This window comes from Oreochromis aureus, linkage group 3, assembly GCF_013358895.1.
Source record: "Oreochromis aureus strain Israel breed Guangdong linkage group 3, ZZ_aureus, whole genome shotgun sequence".
Lineage (NCBI taxonomy): Eukaryota > Metazoa > Chordata > Actinopteri > Cichliformes > Cichlidae > Oreochromis > Oreochromis aureus.
The window spans coordinates 103823227-103844509 of NC_052944.1; the positions used below are offsets into that span (position 1 = coordinate 103823227).

General features: G+C 40.8%; 1 protein-coding gene across 1 annotated transcript; it reads left to right on the plus strand.

Moving 5' to 3' along the window:
* Positions 1–8942: 8942 nt before the first annotated feature.
* Positions 8943–15705, plus strand: LOC116324871 (neural Wiskott-Aldrich syndrome protein-like). Its single transcript, XM_039603505.1, has 5 exons — positions 8943–9073; positions 13699–13740; positions 13824–14093; positions 14182–14424; positions 15278–15705. Exons 1-5 carry the CDS (start codon positions 9037–9039, stop codon positions 15703–15705), a joined length of 1020 nt encoding a protein of 339 aa, XP_039459439.1. The 5' UTR covers positions 8943–9036.
* Positions 15706–21283: the final 5578 nt, after the last annotated feature.

A 21283-nucleotide genomic window follows, 5' to 3' on the forward strand; every position in this document is an offset into this window, starting at 1 on the left:
TGAGTTAGCGCTCAGTCTTTTGAAGGTTAAAAGCTTCGTCGGCATGATTGCCAGGACTGATTATTTAAGGAATGATGCAGAGTGCAGAGGGTTGTTTGCAAACACGCTCACACATAGATAATGTTTAGTCTCTGGGTCAGAGAGTCCCGAACATGATATTCTGAACCAGAACTTTTCTCTTTTACTACCAGCATCATTTCATTTCTTTTTGTAGTGAAAGTTAATTTAGTTTTATTATTTCGGTCATTTAGGCAGGAGCTCATCTCAGAATGAACCCCACTGTCACCAGTGTAACAAATGATAATTTGACAGGCGTAAGCCAACAGAAGAAAAATAAATTCTAAAGTTTGTACTCAGAATCTGTTGTTAGAATATTTCTAGACAGTTAGTGACTTAAATAACCTACTGGACTGAACTTCTGATGAGTTGACAGATCAGCTCTCGACGACTAAAGGCTGCTGTTGTTCTTCGTCTCTTGGATTCATTCATTAATCTGCGTCACGGCCCGTCATTCCACCCAGGAGCTCTCAACCTTTCAACTCATCCAACAAATAATGATTAGCTCCGCCTGCTGGTTCAAATATCTCTTTGTGTTTTTTCTCTGCTGAACGTGTCCTTTCATAAAGGACGCTTCAGTTTCTCCTCAGCTAAAGGTGACATTAAAGGGAGCATTTAAGCTCCTTTCCTTCATGGTGGGATATCACACTACCCCTGATTTTGGCTGCAGACACTCAGACACTTCCTGTCACATCTGTCACTGTGGAGCTCTCCTAAGCAACACCATCCAACCTCCACCTGCAGCAGCTTGCACTTGATTTTATGAGAAACATATATTTCTGAAATATTTCCTCATATACTAACGTGCTGCAGCTCGTCCTCTGTGAGCGGTTGATGTCTTGGCTCAGGTGATCAGTTTCTGTTTCAGGTCACTTTCTACATGCTGATCATAATATGCAGGTGACCTCAGTCAGGAGGATGATCCAGGTGTTCTGTTTACCTGTCTGCTGTGTTCTACTACAGATACCAGACTGTATCAGCTTGGAGCCTCTGTCCAGAGCTGTTGGCTGGACACACAGATAAACACTAACTCAAAACTACACTCAGACGTTATGATTGACCTTTGTAGAAAAGCCCCAGAGCTCTCTCGCTCTTCCTCACTTTGCAGAAGACCAATTAGTGGACAGAGTGCATCACACCTGTAGTCTTCACATGCCTGAAGCAGAGGGAGGGCCATGATGAGGGGAAATCACTGTTTCTGGATCCTTTATTCCTTTTCATTAGGACTGGATCTGTATGTGCAGATGAAACATGTAGTTTCTGCTTTTCCTTATTTGTCATGGATTTGCTGTGTTAGTGAGTGATGGTTGTACTTGTCAGCTCAGGTCTGTAGGTTTCTGCAGGTGTTAGCATGTCTGGCGCTGGCAGTCATGCTTTGCTTCATAAGCTGAGGCTAAGTTGTTGTTTCTTTCTGTTTGTTATGATCTACTTTATTCATCACTTTTCCAGAACCACAAGCAACTCCATGTCCCTGTGTGACCTCAGTCAACACTCCTGCCATTAGAATCAGACATCTTCTTATGTTCTGGTCAGTCATCCTGCTCCTGCTGGTTTCTTCTTGATATTAAAATAAACATACACTACAAAAAACGGGGACACTTGAACAACACAATGTAACTCCAAGACAAACACACCTCTGTGAAATCAAACTGTCCAGTTAGGAAGCAATACTGATGTTGTGTAATGGGATAGACAACAGGTGGAAATTATAGGCAATTAGCAAGACATCCCCAATAAAGGAGAGGTTCTGCAGGTGGTGACCACAGATCACTTCTCAGTACTTTTGCTTTGTGGCTGATGTGTTGGTCACATTTGAACGCGGTCAGTGATTTCACTGTAGTGGTGGCATGAGACGGAGTCTACACAAGTGGCTCAGGTAGTGCAGCTTATCCAGGATGGCACGTCAATGTGAGCTGTGTCAAGAAGGTTTGCTGTGTCTGTGAGCATAGTGTCCAGACCATGGATGCACTACTAGGAGACCGGCCAGTACATCAGGAGACGTGGAGAGGGCCGTAGGAGAGAAACAACCCAGCAGCTGGACCGCTACCTCCACCTTTGTGCAAGGAGGAACAGGAGGAGCACTTCCAGAGCCCTGCAAAATGACCTCCAGCAGGCCACAAATGAGCAGGTGTCTGCTCAAACAGTTAGAAACAGTCTCCATGAGAATGGCATTTCTGTGGGGGGCGGCACAGCCCTTCATGAGCTTGCTAGAGGTAGCCTGATTCCCATCAGGTACCAAGATGAGATCCTCAGACCCCCTGTGAGACCGTGTGTTGGTGTGGTTGGCCCTGGGTTCCTCCTGATGCAAGACAGTGCTAGACCTCATGTGGCTGGAGTGTGTCGGCAGTTCCTGCAAGACCAAGGCATTATTGCTGTGGACTGGCCCGCCCGTTCCTCAGACCTGAATCCAGTTGAGCACATCTGGGACATCATGTCTCACTCAGTCCACCAACACCACATTGCACCACAGACTGTCAAGGAGTTGGTGGATGCTTTAATCCAGGTCTGGGAGGACATCATCAGGAGCATGCCCAGGAATTTAGGGAAGACATACAGGCTACTGAGCCTCATGTTGACTTCTTTTAAGGACATTACATCAAAGTTGTATCAGCCTGTAGTGTGTTTTTCTACTTTAATTTGGAGTGTGTCTCCAAATCCACATCTCTATGGGTTGCAACATTTGATTTCTATTGATAATTGGAGCCTCTGTCCAGAGTTGTTGGCTGATCACACAGATGAATAAGAAAAGTTAAAGGTCAAATGAGGAGAGAACTATCCCTGCAGTAGACAGCTCTGTGGCGATGTGTTTCAGTACAGTAGTTACTTTATAGGTGATAACAGTCTTCCCTGGGTTAATGCACAGTTTTCACTATTCAACATCTAGGTAAAAATAGTTGATGCTGTGCTTTGATGATGAAGGTCCAAGAAAAGGAACATCAACATGTCCTGTAAAGCGTAATCCCCCGCCTCTACTCATGGCATCAAAAATGATAATCTCTCCGTTTTTTTGTCTTTTTTAAGCCAAATAAATGTTTAAAGTGCAAGCAAGAATACACATGACTTATAAGAACCAGTATACTAAACACGTTGCCCCTCTACAGCAAACGTACACCACACAGTATATATGTCACAATAAATGGAAAGAACTGCAGTTCATAGTGCTGTGACAAAGGATTCACATCTTTCCTCTTTTCTTACTTTTGTACATTTGTAACATGTTTCAGATCATCAAACAAATGTTAATATTAGACAACGATTACACAAAATAAATATGGAATTCACTTTTTAAATGATCACTGAATTCTTGGGGGAAAGTTTTTCAAACCTACCAGCCAAATGTGAAAAAGTGATTGGTAACAAGAACTGAAATCAAGCTCTTTTGTTAACTAGCAATGAGGAACTTTGGCCCACTCTTCTTCTTCTTCTTCTTCTTCTTTTATAACCTTGTATTTTGTCATTTTCATGACAAAAAGCACTGGCAAAACAAAAACAAGTACGAGTTGGCAACCAGGATGTTAGCATTCTCTGACATAGGACCATGAAAACCAAACAGACCAAGGCCAACGAGAGAGAGATTTCATGAGGGGAGTTTATAACCTTATAGTACAGCGTTCTGTTTCAGTCACTGGGGTATCTGGCCACACAGCTCCACCTCTGTTGGAAGATATCCAGTTTCAGTTGCAAACTTGCTGTCACTCGCATCCTTTTGTTTTCTTAGCTATCAATAGGAGTATCGTTGGAATAGTTTTTGTCAGGACTATAGGTCTATCTAGGTAATGCTCCTAAAAGAGATATGTTTGAAGTTAGTGGAGAAATAACTTTTGATTTTGTCTGTTTCTTTTTTTATTCTTATCCAGAATCCTTGGATTAATGGACAATCTCAAAATTTATGTGAATAATGTCCTGTTTCCCCAAATTTTCACCAAAATAGTTCTATATCAGGTTCTTTATAATATGAGGAGATAACAAGAGCTGTATTAAAAATATTAATTAAAATTTCCAGTCAAATTATCTCCACAGTTGACTGTTTATTCATTTGCGACAGCTTTTGCAGAGCTCTTCCCACACATACATCATCAGTGATGATAACATTTAAGTCTAGTTCCCATTTCTCCTTAATACATCCCTATTTTAGCAGCACTTAATTAAAAGCCTTTTGCATACATAGAACACATGTTTCTTAGGCGAGAGGTCATTTTCCATATTATAAATAAAGTATTCTTCTATGCTGTTTGCATCTTATCTGAAGATATCCATCTAAGTCTTCAGAGGGGAGTTGGAACTGTTTCTGAAGCTGGTTGAATCACTCAGGCTCTGTTCCATTAAATACTTGATATATTGTATGAAGGCCTGATTGGCCCACCTCTTAAAGCCACTGTCCCACACAGAAGGCTGGAATTCTAGATTGCCTCTCACTGGTACGACCTTTGAAATAGATAAATGACTACAGATGATTGTTTTCCACATCTTCAGAGTGTGTTTTATCCAATCATGAATGCAAAGTTGGGTTTTTGATGGACTTTGCATTCATGAGAGATGAGAGGTAGTGTTAATAAGACATGTATGTTCTTAGCTGACTTTCTTCTATCTGGATCAAGATTTCTGGTCCTTTCTAAGTTCGGCAGTCCCAGGCAGAGTGCTAAGTCTTATTCTGCGTCTCTTTTTCTGCCAAATGAATGTGGAGATTTGTGTATTTAGTATATCAAAGATGGACAGAGGGACTCTTACTGGTAATGTTTGGAATAGAAACAAAAGGCAAAGAAGGTTCATCCTCACCACTTTGGCTACTCCAAGTAATGAAAGGGCCAGAATATCCCATTGTGTTATGTCTTTCTTTATTTGTCTAATGGGCTTATTATAACTAGCCTCAAATAATTGCTGGGATATTGCTGTGGGCCCACTCTTCTTTGAAAAATAGCTTTAATTCAAACACATCAGAGGGTTTTCCAGCATGAATGGCCTGTTTAAGGTCACACCAAAGCATCTCGGTCTGATTAAAGTCCAGATTTTGCTCATTTGAGCCAATCAGAGGTGGACATGCTGCTGTGTTTCACATTGGTCTTTCACAGAGGGCAGCTAGGTTTGGATAGCTTTTTCCTCCTTAATTAATGAAATCATCATTTCAAAACGTCTGTATTTACTCGCATTTTCTTTGCCTAATATTAAAATGACAATCTGTATGTACTGCAGCAGGTTGCTGCCTGCTGCTCGAGCTAGCACCGCTCTCGTGCCAGAGGCAGTTCCCAGCATTTGGTTTCTGGCACAGGCTCAGGTACCTGACAGGTGTACCCATCTGTGAGTAGAGAATGGCGGGGGAGGGGCAGCAGCATATTCCATTATTGGTTACTCTGTTGGCCCTCTGCCTCCATCCTTCAAGTATTGACTTTCCTTTGATATGAATCTAATGTCAACAGGTTTTGTCTGAGGGAACATTTGGAATGAACACTCACTGAATTAAGACATGAAACCAGCTCTCCTCTCAGAGTCCCTGAATACCAGCAGATGTTGGGAAGCCAAACCTCTCTGATGTATGTAGTATATCATGATCCATAAAGATCATATAGACATATTCATTTTCCTTGTTTCAAATAATATGAATCAATAAAAAAACAATTAATCAAGTTGATTGATGCTGAGTCTTCCCTCGGACTGGGGTTGTTGAACTTCAGGACACACATGGACACAATAAGCAGGAGGGAAGCTGGACAGGAAGTAGAAACTCATTTTCCATAATGAACCAGAAAGATGAAGGTACAAAAAAAACACATGTATAAGATAGAGGGAAACATGACGCATGAGAAAAACGACATGGATTTACAGTAAAGTCAAAACACAGCTGGACCCAGAGCAACAACACAAGCTGGCATCTGTCTCACTCCATAGATGAAAAGCACTGTCAGGCTGCTTCACATCACCTATGAATTCATCAACAAAGAAGAAAGCATTTGCAGACACTGAGAATAAAAATGCTAACACCACCATCATCCAGCTGCAGACTCCAGGACAATGTGTCTGGAGAGCCCTCATCGCTCCTCTGTTTTTCTGGGCGTCACATCAGGAGGGAGTGATGAGCTACAATCATGTTCTGCTTTGAAGCTTGAGCTGGCTGTCTGAGGAGACTGTAAGCAGAGCTGTGCTCTCTGGGCTGAAAACATTTTGCATTGACAAGGGAAATAAAGCCCTGCAACAGATTTCAGACCTGTCCAGGGTTTACCCCCCTTTCACACTGTGGTAACTGGCATGGGTTCCAGCCCCCCTGAATTGGATAAGTATAAGAACATGGATGGATGGATGGATAGAATTCAAAGAAAAAAACAGAAATAGTTTTATCAACAGGTCATGAGAGGAGTTTTGTAAACTGGCTCATTTCTGACTAAAGACTGTGCAAAGAGAAGAGGCTCCATTTAAACTGTCCCAGTGGTATTGGTCTGTGGCTCTTTTCTTAACCCTTTAAAACTGCTGGGAGTGTGCAAGCTTCATTTTATGTAACTGTTTTTAAATCACTGTAGGAATGGAACAACCTAAGCTAGCGCAATAATTTTTTTTTGCATATGAAACAGGAGGAGTTGTACTTACATCTTCCATCAGCTTGTCCTAAGTCACGGTTTCCTTCCACATATAGCTTTACAAAAATTGCATAAAAAGCACTTCCATCCATCCATCCATCTTGTTCCGCTTTATCCGGGGCCGGGTTGTGGGGCCAGCAGCCTAAGCAGAGAAGCCCAGACCTCCCTCTCCCCAGCCACCTCCTCCAGCTTATCCGGGGGAACACCGAGGCATTCCCAGGTCAGCCGAGAGATATAGTCTCTCCAGCGTGTCCTGGGTCTGCCAGGGGCCTCCTCCCTGTGGGACATGCCCAGAACACCTGACCTTGCAGCAACAAAAACATAATATTCCAAGAACACGCCTTGCTGATCCGATCAACTGTTTGTAACATTTCCTACATTGGAATAGACGTCAGCGCGAACTATCTCATGTCCGCCATTACCTGCCTGAAACTGGAAGTGACGTCATTTTTGCGGAAAATGTAGTTTTTTTGCCTTCAGGGTCTGATTAGTTTAAAAGTTATGTTTGACTTTATGCTTTTCTGTATCGCTTCTGGGATGCCTAGAACTCAAATTGCTCTGCTGGAAAAAAGGCATGTGCTGTTCAGTTGTGCATTATCGCAGTTGTGATCAATGACGTTTCACACGACAGATTTTCCTCAGATAGTTCAGGTTTATTCCCACAGTTGTTGAGTTTTACTGGGAATTTATCTGACCAGCACGGCATCATTTTAAACATATAGAATCTTTTTTGACAGCATCAGAGCTCACGGCCGATAAACTTGTGTCAGATGTCAACAATCAAAGTGCCCCAAAATTTTACAATACTTTTTTTTTTAAAAAGGTAAATATGAACCTTCTCCCTGTATCATTAGCTGTTATCCATAGTGATGTTGGTAATGGCAGTTTTACTGATGTTTGAATCAGCCTCATAAGAGCTTTGGAAGACCGTGCTTTGTTATTAAGGAAAAAATGCACAACCTTTGAAGGGATAATCATGTCTCTGCAAAAGGAGATATAGCTGCAGACAACGTCAGTGAGTTCATTAATGTCTCTACATGATTCTATTAACACTGACCAGTCTGTACAGTCAAAGCAGCCCTGCAGGGCTAAAGAGGAGTTCTGACCAGCTGCATCTGAGTGTGGTTCAGAAACTGCAATGTTGGCCATTTCAGCCAGTTATAACGGATTAAAGTATCTTGGTTTTTGTACTGGAGCCTTGTCATCTCATGGTCTATATACTGCACTGAGCTCACAATAAATTTACTTTGACTTGACTTGTTTAGAGACAGGAGCAAGTTTTAGGAGTGATAGCAGTATAAACGCTGTCTCCAGGTGGAAAACAGGAGGAGTGATACACCTCCTGCTGTCAGGCCTGTATCAGGCTGTGATGTTCCCCTTTATCTTATAGACAGAAACTATTTTTTGCAGTGCCACAAATAATTTGTGTGAAATTATTTGATGCAAAACACCTGATTGTTCTGTAAACAGTTTTATATGGTTATCAAAAAATACCGTAGCTGCATTTTTAGGTAAATAGCTGAAAATAACTTTGTTCTTTACAAAGCTTGTGCATAGGATTTTAAAATGTACAATTTATATTTGAATTTCAAGTTGAAAATATAATTCATTAAACATTTTTGTGGTTGTTACAGTAAAAAAAACAACAACTTTTTTCTACGCGGAGTTTATGCTTTCTTGTCTGATTTTAGATCAATTGTGTTAATACAGTATGCAATGAAAAAATAACAGTAAATTCAGACATGTGAGGTTGTGCTGAAAAGAATAATACCAAACAAGGCAAAGTAAATAGTTTTTAAAGTTGAAATGTAGAGGAATCATCAAAAGTAGTCAAAAACGGCTGATTATACCCTGGACCCCACAGGGTTACCCACTGTTTTCTAAGTAATGCAATAGTTACTTTTTCTAGTAATTAATTACTTTTAAAATATTGTAACTCAGTTACAAACTCAGCTACTTCGTTGAAGAAGTACCTAGTAAGTATAACTAATTACTTTTTGAAAGTAACTTGGCCAACACTGCTGATAATGACTTCTCCCAGTTTGAGTTCTGACTCACTGTCCAATCAAAGCTCTTTGTTTCTCTCTTCACTTTCTTCCAGCAAAGTTTAAGAACGGCTCATGTTGAACCATCTTGATCAGATCACTGTAAATGTTTTATTTATATTGCGTCAAATCAAAACCTCAAGGTACAGAAAGAAAACCTGAAGACTAATCCAGTGTTGGCTGTGGTTGGGAGGCCTGTGCAGTCTGAGCATGATGCTGGATACTGGTTAACTTGTACCTGTGTGTATCTAGGACAGCTTTTATTGTGGAGGAGCCTCCTGTTAGAGTGGTGCAGCTTCCTGTTGAGAGTCTCCTGAGAGGAGGGTGAGGTCCGAGGCAGTGAGGAGCTCTGTAACGGGACTGTGAGGATGAAAATGAGGCTGCTGTCTGTGATCCTGCTGCACGGTAAGAAGAATTTCTCACCTCCGATCCATCACACACACTGAAGGAGCAGTTTTTTCAGTGTGTGTGTCTCCTTTACACAAACACACACAGATATTCGCAGGATTTACGTTCAGCCTGCTTGGATTTTCTGAAATAAATGATTTTCTAAAATACCACAGGTGTGGTGGATAGCGGGGTTGTTCCTTTGGGTTTCTAACCATGTATCAGAGTGTGTGTGCATGAACTTCAGTCGACTCTGAACTCTGTTAGAGAGTCTGCAAACTTTGACCTCATCTACTTGTAAATGCTTGTTTAGAGCAGTGAGCACAGAGTTTGGAAAAACTTCTTAAAGAGAGAAGGTTGTCATAAACTCTGCTTCTGTGCTCACAAGTCTTTATGCATCAGAGCTGTGTGCCTTTATTTATATTTCTTTATATTTTTGGCTTCACGCTACATGTGCTTTGTTACCGTTTACAGGCTTTATTGATCAGCACCTTCCTGTGATGGTGCTGGAGATTGATTTTGTGCATTTTATGTAAAAAGATTTTTTTTTGTTTTGTTTTTCAAAGGGGAAAGTCTGCATGTTCATGTGGACACAAGCCTGTTCATGATACAAGTCAGGGTGATGCGGGGGTGGGATTGACAGTTTCTATTGAAAAGGACACAGAAAGAGAAAAAGAAGGACGAGACCGTTACACTGATGATCCAGACGACTCTCCACTAGTCTGTACTTGTCAAAACTGGCGTCCTACATCATGAAACTGTTCTTACACTGTTGTTTTATAACCTGTTTAATACACTGACATGAGTCCACTATCAGATAAGATCATCAGTAATTATCACTCCCTCCAGTTAATACACAACACCACGGTTCTTCATTCACTGATGGATTTATTCCTCCGTCACACTTCTCCTCCGAAACACCATAAAATCCACCGTCAAACTGTCATTACATAAAAGTACAGAATGACCAAACATAAATATTACAAATAAACATTTAAACCCAAGTTAACAAATATGCGATAAACAAACAGTTAACATACCTCGCTGGCTGCACGTAACCGTGAGGGAATGAGTCCGCTTCAGGAACAAAACTTAACGAAAATAATTCCCAATTTCTTCTTCTTCTTCTTTACAGCTTTCCTTTACTTTAAAACAGCTTATCTATTCCTTCTTGTGACTTAGTTAAGTTATAGCTTAGCTTCTTTGCACATGCTCTTTTGACTTCCCTTTACGTTACTTAAAGGGGCCTGTGCGCAACACAGAATGAAACTTAGTTCCTACCCCCAAAAGAACAACAATAAATAAAGGAAATAAACATAAATGAACACAATAAATTAAACTAATTGACATAATTTACATTTATGGCAGTTAAAGTAATTTTCACTAAAGCTGTTTCTGTGCTTTGATGAAACCTGACTGAAACTCTTCAAATAAGCCATTCCTCTGCAGATGATCTGTTAGCTGTTTGACAACTACTCTGATATGAAAGGAAGGTTGGAGATTGGTGTATAATTGGCTAAGACTGCTGGGTCTAGAGCAGCGGTCCCCAACCCCTGGGCCCCGGACTGATACCGGTCCATGAGTCGTTTGGTACAGGGCTTTGAGAGTTGAGGCTCAGGTGTTAAATTTATGGTTTTAAGGGTTTTTATCTTTATATTTTTATGATTTTTATCAGTAACTCGGTTTACATGGGTCTTTTCCCGTGTGTTATGAACAAATCTTTTATTTTAGGTACCGGTACTGGTTTTATTTTTTTGTATTTATCGGCAACACCTTAAAGGGCGGCCCGTAAAAATATTGTCGGACAGAAACCACTACGTGGCTAAAAAAAGGTTGGGGACAGCTGGTCTAGAGAGTAAAGGTTTAACTACAGCCAGCTTGAAGGCCTGTGGTGCTTAGCCGATGATTAGAGATAGGTTAATGGCTACCCTGGGTATTTTATGGAAGTCTTGGAATCTTTCTAGTTCTAAAAAAAGCATTTGATTCTGTTGACCACAAAATTCGAATAATCAAACTGGAAAAATGTGTGTTTAGGGATGTAGTATTCGATTGGTTAAAAGCTATGTGATGGATTGACAGCAATATGTACAAATAAATGAGTTTAAGTCTAAACTGGTGGATATTGAATGTGGAGTACCTCAAGGATCAGTATTGGGTCCAAAAATATTTATTGTGAATATAAATGATATTTGTAAAGTATCAAAGTTACTAAAATATTTGCAGATGATACCAATAAACTTTGTTCAGGTGTGGAATTGCAAGAGGTTTTGGACGTGATCGCACAGGAGTTAAAGATATTAAAGAAGTGGTTTGATAAAAACAAAATGTCATTAAATTTAAATAAAACAAAATTTATTCATTTGGAAATTATAAGAAAACATTAACATTGAAATTTGTGTTGATAATGTATATGTAGAAAGGGTTAATACCATAACATTTCTTGGTGTGATCATTGATCATAAGGCCTGTTGGAAATCAAACATTACTTATGTGACGGGAAAGTTAGCACGGGGGATTGCTGTCTCGGGGAAAGCAAAACAATTTCTGGATAGGAAAACATTGTACATGCTATATTATGCTTTACTAATACCATATATGAGTTATTGTGTAGAGATTTGGGGAAATACATATAAAAGTAATATTCATGGTATAATCATAATGCAGAAAAGGGCTATTAGACTAATAAATCAGGAGGGGTATAGGGCTCACACAAACAGACTCTTTATTAAGACGCAAGCTATAAAATTCCAGGATCTGGTGAAGTTTAAAACAGTGCAAATAATATATAAGGCAAGGAAAGGGATGCTCCCAATCAGAATGAGTAAATGGTTCTTAGAGGGAAGTGGAATTTAGAAATACAAAGAGTAAGAACAACATTGAAAAGATTCAATTTTCAATAGTCAGAGTTAAATTCTGGAATGAGTTAAAAAAAGAAATAAAGGTCAGTATGGATGAAAACCAGTTTAAAATAAAACTCAAAGAAGAAATTTTAAATAAGTAAAAGAAAGAAGAAAATGCAATTAACCCAAGACAGCAGTCAAAGTGATGTTTATTTCATTTGCAAGTCAGGAAATGTAAACATATTTTTAGTTGAACATGAGAAAAACAGTTCAAAGTGTTCTAATGTGAAACCATTGTATGAGTTTTTGTTGTTCAAATTTAGATAGAATGATGAGGAAATTATTAATATGTCAACCAAAGGGGTCAGAGCTAAATGAGTATATACTTCTGCCTACTCCCTTTCAAACAACTGCATGGAAAGATATTATGAAATGTTGGTGGATGTATGTGTTTGAAATAAAAATGAACAGAACTGAACTAAAATATTATCACTTCTGTAGTTGTGAAAATATCTGCTGTATCACCAATAATGATTGAAATTATGAACTAACACCTTTTTCAAATGCTATCTGCTCTACATCATCATCATTTTTGCCAAGAGGAATCTAATCTCTGTTTTGTGTCTCATGTCGTTTCAGATTTAATAATAATAATGGATTGGATTTTATATAGCGCTTTTCTAGGCACCCAAGGCACTTTACAATTGCACTATTCATTCACTCTCACATACTGGTAGAAGAAAGCTACAGTTGTAGCCACAGCTGTACTGGGGCAGACTGACAGAAGCGAGGCTGCCATATCGCGCCATCGGCCCCTCTGGCCAACACCAGTAGGCGGTAGGTGAAGTGTCTTGCCCAGGGACACAACGACCAGGAAAGAGAGGACAGGGGGATCGAACTGGCAACCTTCCAATTACAGATGAGCTTCCCAACCTCCTGAGCCACGGTCACCTGATATTTAGATTAAAGCACTGCTCGCCCTACTTGTCCAGACAGCGCCAAACTTTACTCCATGGTACTTCACCACCACTCCATCCAAACACCATGGATGGAGTGTGGAGCAGAAGTCCTTCCCTTTAAATCTAAGTTCTCTAGTTCCTCTCCTGTCCTTCTTTCTTTTTTTCTCCATCTCTGAGTTAAGTTAGCTCTCTTTCTTTCCTCTCTTTGAAACACAGCAGTTCAACCTTTAGCTGCAACACACTGTGAGACAAACTGCACACAAAAAGTTTGTGTTTTTGCTGATGTTTCTTATGCTCATAGAAACGCTGCATTTGAAATGACCTGACATATAATAAACCGTTACTCCCTTTATGCTCGCTCCACTTCAGCAGGGCTAGCTAGATGCTGAAGTACTGTGACTTATTGCCCCGCCCACTTTTACCCGAGTATCCACTTAATTACAGTAACTAAATATTTGTACTTTGGTGCCCACCTCTGTTGATAAATCATGCAGGGTTTATGCAGGTTTTTTTTGTTGGCACTACAAGAGAATGTAGCTCGTACACCAGGGGTGTCAAACTCCAGGTCTTGAGAGCCGGTGTCCTGCAGGTTTTATATCTCACCCTGGGTCAACACACAAGAATCCAATGATTAGTTCATTACCAGGCCTCTGGAGAACTTCAAGATATGTTGAGGAGGTGTTTTAGCTATTTAAATCAGCTGTGTTGGATCAAGGACACGTCTAAATCATGAAGGACACTAGGTCTCGTGGTCTGGAGTTCCCAAACCCGGTAGTGCACCGTCACACTTTCTCTAACCCTCAGTGACCTCTGATCTTTAGTGACCTCTGTCCTCCTGTTGCAGGTGTGTGTGTGCTGCTGCTGTCTGCACCGATTGTTTCTAAAGGTGAGTTGATGAAGTGAAAACAATCAGTGAGACTCCAACAAGAACACAAATACATTTACTCTGTGTATCTGTCTGCCCTTCAGTCTCTCTGAGTGTAACTCCAGATCGCAAGCAGTTCTTCAGTCGTGGTGCTCTGGTGATTCTGACTTGTGATGATGATGATGAACAGAGAGTTGATGGATGGACAGTGAAGAGGACCAGAGCAGGACTCACTGAGAGGTGTGGAGCAGCTGCAGGCCTTGTTCTTAAAAATTCTCTGTGTCAACTCATATTGATTAACCCCTCTGATGGAGCTTACTTCTGTGAAAGCTCATCTGGACAGCGTAGTGATGAAGTCAACATCATTATTTCAGGTACAGATGTTCCGGCTGTGTCTGTATGACTCTGTGTGTTGGTGGAAGTCTGTCTCTGTATCACTCTGTTTGTGTCTCTGTTGGTCAGCTGGTTCCCTGATCCTGGACATCCCTTCATCTCCTGTGTGGACAGGAAGTAATGTGACTCTGCTCTGTCAATCCAGAGAGGGTAAACCGGGGAAGTCTTATTTCTATAAAGATGGTGCTATGATTGGACCTGATCCCAAAGAAAATTTGACTCTCACTAACGTTCAAAAGTCTGATGAAGGTCTCTACTCGTGCTCAACTGATGATCATCCACATTCTCATGAAAGCAGACTGACAGTCAGAGGTCAGTGCAATGATCTTTCTTATTCAACTTTTCCTTGACTTTAGTAGAAATGTCATAGAGATCAATGAAAGGTGGCAGGTTATATCTTACTTTATCGATACATGTTCTGTTAATGTATTCAGGTCACATAAACTAGAGCAGCCAGAGAAAATTATCCCATCATAACAAAACACTGCTGGATTTACTAAAGAGACTCAGTGTCAGGTTGTGACTGACAGATGTGAACATTAGTTTCTTTTCAGGCCCATGTTTCTCTTTCAAGAGGAGAATATTTGAATGAATCACACAAATTAGAGTCACTAAGGTTTTAAGCGCAGAGAAAAGCACATCTTATAGCTGCTGTGATAAATGCAGGGAGTCTGTTTGGAATGAGACCATCTCCTCTGCTGATCGGGCCCACCACAGTTGACACACCTGTCCATTGGTATTGCAATCATGTGTGTGAGGGGAGTACAGGAGCAAGTTGGCAGTGAATATGCAAAAGTTTAATCAGATAGCATCACTCGATCCAATCGTCTGTAATTGATCCTGATCTAACTCATTTATTCTATAATGCTGATTTCTGTCAGTGGTCTTGGGATGAATATGAGAGAATAAGATGGGTACACCCAGACTGTCACTGCACTCCTCTCCATCCTTTGCCTGATAAAGTCCATAAATAAAGACTTTCATGACTGATAGTCTCAGTGTATCCTCTTCTACAGGAGGCGACAAAACCTGAAGCTCCTTTCTTTAGTCTTTCAAGAATTCAAACTGCTCTGTCTATCAGTGAGGAAGTTTCCACAGACTAATGGAACTGATGAACTGACCAGATAATAAACTGACTGAACCATCTTTGTCATTGTTCCCACAGATCCTCCTCCTTCTGTAATAGCTTCTACTACTACTACCACCTGTAAACCAGCCACTCGTCCTCTTCGTCCTCGTCCTCGTCGTCCCCGTCCTCGTCGTCCTACTCCACCTACTCGTCGTCCTCCTCCTCCTCGTCCTTCTCCTCGTCATCGTCCTCCTCCTCGTCATCGTCCTCCTCGACCTCCTCGTCGTCATCGTCGTCCTCCTCCTCCACCTACTCGTCCTCCTCCTCGTCCTCCTAATCGTCCTCCTCCACCTACTCGTCCTCCTCCTCGTCCTCCTAATCGTCCTCCTCCACCTACTCGTCCTCCTCCTCGTCCTCCTAATCGTCCTCCTCCGCCTACTCGTCCTCCTCCTCCTCCTCGTCCTCGTCCACGTGTGATCAGGTCCCACTCCTTCGGCCCTCCTCTGACTGCCTCCATCATGTAATGTCTGGTTTCTGTGGTTCTCCTGGTTCTGGTTTGAGTTCTGCTCCTTTGGAGGAAGCTAAAATGTAAGCAGTGTATCAGTTGTTCCACAGAGCACAAAGGTGTGTGTCCGGAAAGTTCAAAGGTCACCAGATCCGAGCTGAAATCACTGATGTGTGTCTCTGAACAGGAAAATGAAGACGCACCTCTATCCTACTGTCTCTGATTATCTGCTGTTCTGTGATATCATTGGCCCATCCTGAAGCTCCAGTAACCAGTATAAAAGGGGGTGTGTCTTCAGAGTGTCAGCTTTGCTGTTGTATCTTTACTGTCAGGCCTGGGATTTTTCATGTTTCGTCTTTTTATGTAGCACTTTGTGATTGTTTTTAAAAGTGCTGTCAAATATTTTGGGATGTTTAAAGGTTTTCTTGCAGCTCTGCAATGACTTGTATTTTCAGACATGACAGCTGTGACTGTGTCTGTATTACACTATTTCTCTTTTGTAATAATAAACCATTAAGGTTTCTCACCACAAACATATTCATGTCCGAGTCTTTGTTCAAAGGAACCCTGACTTATGGAGAAGAACACAGCACCATGACAGGGTTGCAGTCAGTAGAAAAAAATGCCCACTGGTAGATGTTCCTGCTCACCAGTGGGATGGTATGTGATTAAGACTGTTAAATGAATGTTAAGCCAGCCACTGGCCTCACACACAGTGCATCAGCTCACTATCATGTTGACTGTTAAATGTTTTAAAGGTAAAATATGATGTCTTTTGATCTGGTTTACTTCCTGGATGATGCTAACTTTCTTCAGTGTCTCTGAGTCATGTTGATGATGGGCAGTGAGGAGGACCGAATAAAAAACAAAACACATTGCAAATGTGATACCCGCTAAGATCATTTCCTTTAACTTTGATGATCTTTTCATTTTTAAATACCCTAAATTCCCTAGTTTAAACTAGAGGCCTGGTATTATAACTGTAGCATGATCAGTGTTTGCCTGTACTGTACGTGAGCTTAAATCTTAAATCTTGAACTTTTTTTTTTAAGAGGTTCCTGTTTGGGCATTCTGTGAGGAGCTTGCATGTCCTCCCACAGTCCACAGATATGCATCTGAGGTCAACTGCTGAGTCTAAATGAGCTGCATGGATAATTGTGACTCTGAGGGGGAAAGTTCCACCTGTTGTTCTGTGAGCCAGACTCTTGAGGACAGTGCTATTTTCCTGTGTATGCAGATATCCTTCATTCATCCTTTTCATATAGTCAATAATATTATGAGAATTGTGATTTATTTTCAATATATAAGTTTTTATTTCAGTTTTTAATGACTTTGTTGAACTTGTTAGTGCTCCAGGATATAGTCTTTATACACTGTAATATCTAGTTAGTTCACAGAACTCATAAAAACTATGCAAACTCATTGCCTCAAAAAATTGAGTACAGTTTGCTTAAGACAATTAAATTAGGGCAGCTTACTCATTTTGAGTACACTGTACAACCTTGTTAGTTCCCAGAACTAAAAAAAAAACTATTCAAACTCGTTGCCTCAAAAAAACTAAGTAAAGCTTACTGAAGATGACTGTTAGGACACCTTATACATTGCATGTCTAAAGTATTAAGAATAACTTGATATTTCTGACTGAACACTACCTACTGACAAACACTTCAAGTTCAACTAAATGAAAAATAAAATTGTGTTAACCTGAATATGATTAAAAATAATTAACAACACTTTTTGTAATGGTGTTAAAATCAGCCCAACTTTTATTTTCAAACACAACAAAGTATAACAGCCAACATACTGGACACTGTTCTGCTGAACAACAAACAATTATATTGCCATCACTGTTATAATCTTACAATGAAACAAAGTCTCAGATGTAATTATTCTGAAAATAAGTTTAGGCCTACCACAGTTTGTTTTGTACTTACATTACTTATATAATCAAAATAAAATATTTATTGTTCTGTCACAAGTGCAGTCTCTAATTTAAACAACACATTTGTTTTTCATTCCAACACAGGAGCTGGTATGTTGTATTATTTTAAGGATGCTTGTTTCCAGTCCAGGCATTACTGCCTGAATGACTGTCATGGATCGAGGTGATCCAAATGTAGGTGTAGAAGAAAGTCTTTAACTTCCCTTAAGTACAGTGGCAGTGGATGTGGGTTGGAGATGCAATGAGCTTGAACCTGCAGGCGACCATCTTCACTGACCACAGCATCTGTGACGGAGGACTCATCTCTCCTGGTGTCCTATTTTTTGGAACACAAACTTAATTGCTTTCTTAAATTTTTTTTTCTGCATTTGGTATAGAACAGACTCAAATTCAAGACAATCCCAGGCTCCCTCCCCACCGGTGAGGTGACATTCAATGTCCCACTTGTCAGTCTAGATCAGGGGTCCCCAATCTCAGTCCACGAGGGCCGGTGTCCCTGCAGGTTTTAGATCCCACCCTGGGCCAGCACACCTGAATCACATGATTAGCTCATTACCAGGCCTCTGGAGAACTTCAAGACATGTTGAGGAGGTAATTTATCCATTTAAATCGGCTGTGATGGATCAAGGACACATCTAAAACCTGCAGGGACACCGGCCCTCGTGGACTGAGATTGGGGACCCCTGGTCTAGATAGCCCTAATATAAATGTCACTGAAAATTGCTAATATATTGGAAGACCAAAATACTTACCACTGAGTTGACGTCTTTCTGTCCAACAGCAGAAGTGCTGGTCCCGAGCCTCAAAGATAGTAAGAAGCAAGGAAAGGCAAGGTACATTGTAGCCACAGCCACCCTGGGGCGCACTGACAGAGGCGAGGCTGCTGGACACTGGCGCCACCGGGCCCTCTGACCACCACCAGTAGCCAATGGGTGAAGTGTCTTGCCCAAGGACATAACGACCGAGACTGTCCAAGCCGGGGCTCGAACTGGCAACCTTCCGAACAAGGCTGAACAAGCCACGATCGCCCCACGATCCTTAAGGGCTGTGCAATCATTGTAACTTATAACACAGAAGGTCAATGTAGACCCCATACAATCAAATTAGACTAGCACATATAGTATTAAAAACACCATCTACTACTGTGTCTGAATGTGTGGTATTGGCACTGTCAGCTTAGGCCTAAAGAGATATGTGTTTGAAAGAAGACCACCTAATTTAAATATAATCATTACATGCTTGTTAAAAGCTAACTTTCAATATATAAAGTTTCTAATAAGCAAAATGACCAGATCTAACATATGGCAGGGTTTATATGTAACATATTGTTTCTTATGATTCAACTGTGGAATTTAACTTAATTCTTTAGAAGGACAAGCTATATTACTTTATTCTCATGTAAAGCCAACCTAGAATTTAACCATTTAACAGGCCACTAATCTGGATTAAAGCTTTATAAACACATTTTTTTAACAAAACAAATACTATTGTTATTATTATAATTATTTAAAATGTAATTAAACAGAAAAGTCGGTTAAATATAAAAGCAGTTTGCTTATGTTGTTAAAGAAAGGCTAGATTTGACATTAATAGGTGCCACAGATGTTCAAAAGCTGCCACAAAGCATTAACCAAAATAGACGTCTCCGAAAATGTTGGAGCGTTTTTGCAAACATGTGATTGATAAATCAAGTAGATATTTGAACTTTACACAGCTATATTCTCGCTTGAAAATATCTTAAAAGTTTGTTTTGTGACCCAGAAAAAGTAATATTTAAAAATCTTTTAGCGGACGGCTCAAGCAGTGTGGCTAAAGAGTAACCTTTTAAAAGTACGGACTCACTTTTATGTCACTTATCTATAAGCGATACAAATGTTTACAAAGAACATTAAGACATTACTGATGGCAAAGTTATGTGACATTAAAATTTTTATTTGGCACATACAGTACAACATACATACAACATACAGTGAACATGTAGTGAAATGCTTGTGTCTGAGCTGCGGACAGGCTGCAGATGTAGCTGCGTCATTCCAGGGCTTGGATTGAGTATGGGGGGTCTAGCCAGGACCCTTACTGGATACCAGGGGGGAATCGAACTTGCGTCTTCCACTCCAAAGGTCTTACCACGTCACTATCCAGCCTCTTTTAGTAATGTTAGTGTCATGATTAGGCTGTGTGCAGGCAGGAATTGGACCCAAACGCAAACTCACGGGAAACAGGACTGAACTCAAAATACAGCTTTATTGCTGACAGAAGTTTAAAGGCAATACAAAATAATATAAAACTAAACTGGAAGATTCTAACAGTACTGATGCATGAGGAAACACACGGAGGGGCACACAGTCATTGTTATGGTCCCCATGTCACAAGCCCGCATGTGTTTTTGTGTACATTCTCCTCTCACCTGCCCTCTGGGGCAGAACTCACTGCGGGCTCCCACCCTTGGCGCACACACACCTGTGTGTCATCATGCTCCAATTACGGGTTGGACACTTAAGGCAGGGATGCAGACAGTCACATCGCTGGGTGGTTGTGCGTGGCACATTAGTGCACCTCAGCTTTGTGTATATCACCGGGTGCAGATATAAACAGTGATGGAGAAACAGGTTTACCTTGTAGGTGACATGAATGAGTTGAAGGGAAGTTATGAACTGTTTCTGAGAGACAAATAACACCAGGATCCTTTTCTATGTAGCTGACAGCTGGTAACTGTGCAGGGGCGGGTCTAGCAAAGTTTTACCAGGGGGCCAGGTAGGGCATTAACAGGGAAAGGGGGGCACAAGGAAATACTTTTCTTTCTTATTCTCATTTAAAAAGTCTGGCTGTTATTAAATAATTCTGAAGCTTACAACCAAAGTTTTTATCTGATGTACAATGTATAGAAATCATACATATACCAACAAAACAGTGTACACCACTGTCACAACAGCATTTCTTTTCATTCAAAGGCTTTATGGCTTTCCCTATAATACCAGGTGGGCCGGTCTCTAGGCCAATTTTTTTGTCCCAGTCCAGCTCTGGGCACGACACGCAGTGAATTAATCTGAGACGGTGCATTAAAAAATAAATGGCCAGGCCAGTGGTGTACATTGCAAATTAGCTCGCAGAGACACATTAGTTGTACCGCTTCTTAATGACGGTATCTTAGCTAACAAACCCAAGTATCAGATTCAACTTGTAATTGGCTATAAATCACTTAGCCTACTGGTGAGAGGGACGTTGCTAGGTGGCAGTTTTTTCGAGTCATGTTGAAATTTCCACATTCTGACACTTCAAATGCTTCAGGAGCTGTCTGCTCAGTGCAGCAACTGTTAATATAGAGCATTATTAAATTTATAGCTAATGCAATTATATGGCACATTGACTTCTGAGGAAATTTTAGATAGCACTTGTCATCAAAAAAGTTGCCTACCCCTGCTCTACCTAATCACATGAGCCGAGGTGTGAAAACGGGTGTGGGTCAAAATCAGCCAGGGTTTTGGGTGAGCTCATTATGAAACCTGGCCCCACCCTATCAAGTGATTTCCTGAGGTCAGATGGCCCAGGATGCGAGTGGGCATTAAGGCGTCTGGGAAGGGATCTCAAAACTGGATTATAGATGGCAGACAGTTGGTGTCGTAAACCACCGCCTCTGTTCAAAGATGGTCGCTCA

Bases quoted from the DNA above. Each gene is read 5' to 3' on its own strand.
- LOC116324871 (XM_039603505.1), top strand. From the start codon at position 9,037: ATGAAAATGAGGCTGCTGTCTGTGATCCTGCTGCACG. The intron at 9,074-13,698 runs GTAAGAAGAATT...CTCCTGTTGCAG, and splicing joins GTCTGTGATCCTGCTGCACG to GTGTGTGTGTGCTGCTGCTG. The intron at 14,094-14,181 runs GTACAGATGTTC...TCTGTTGGTCAG, and splicing joins AGTCAACATCATTATTTCAG to CTGGTTCCCTGATCCTGGAC.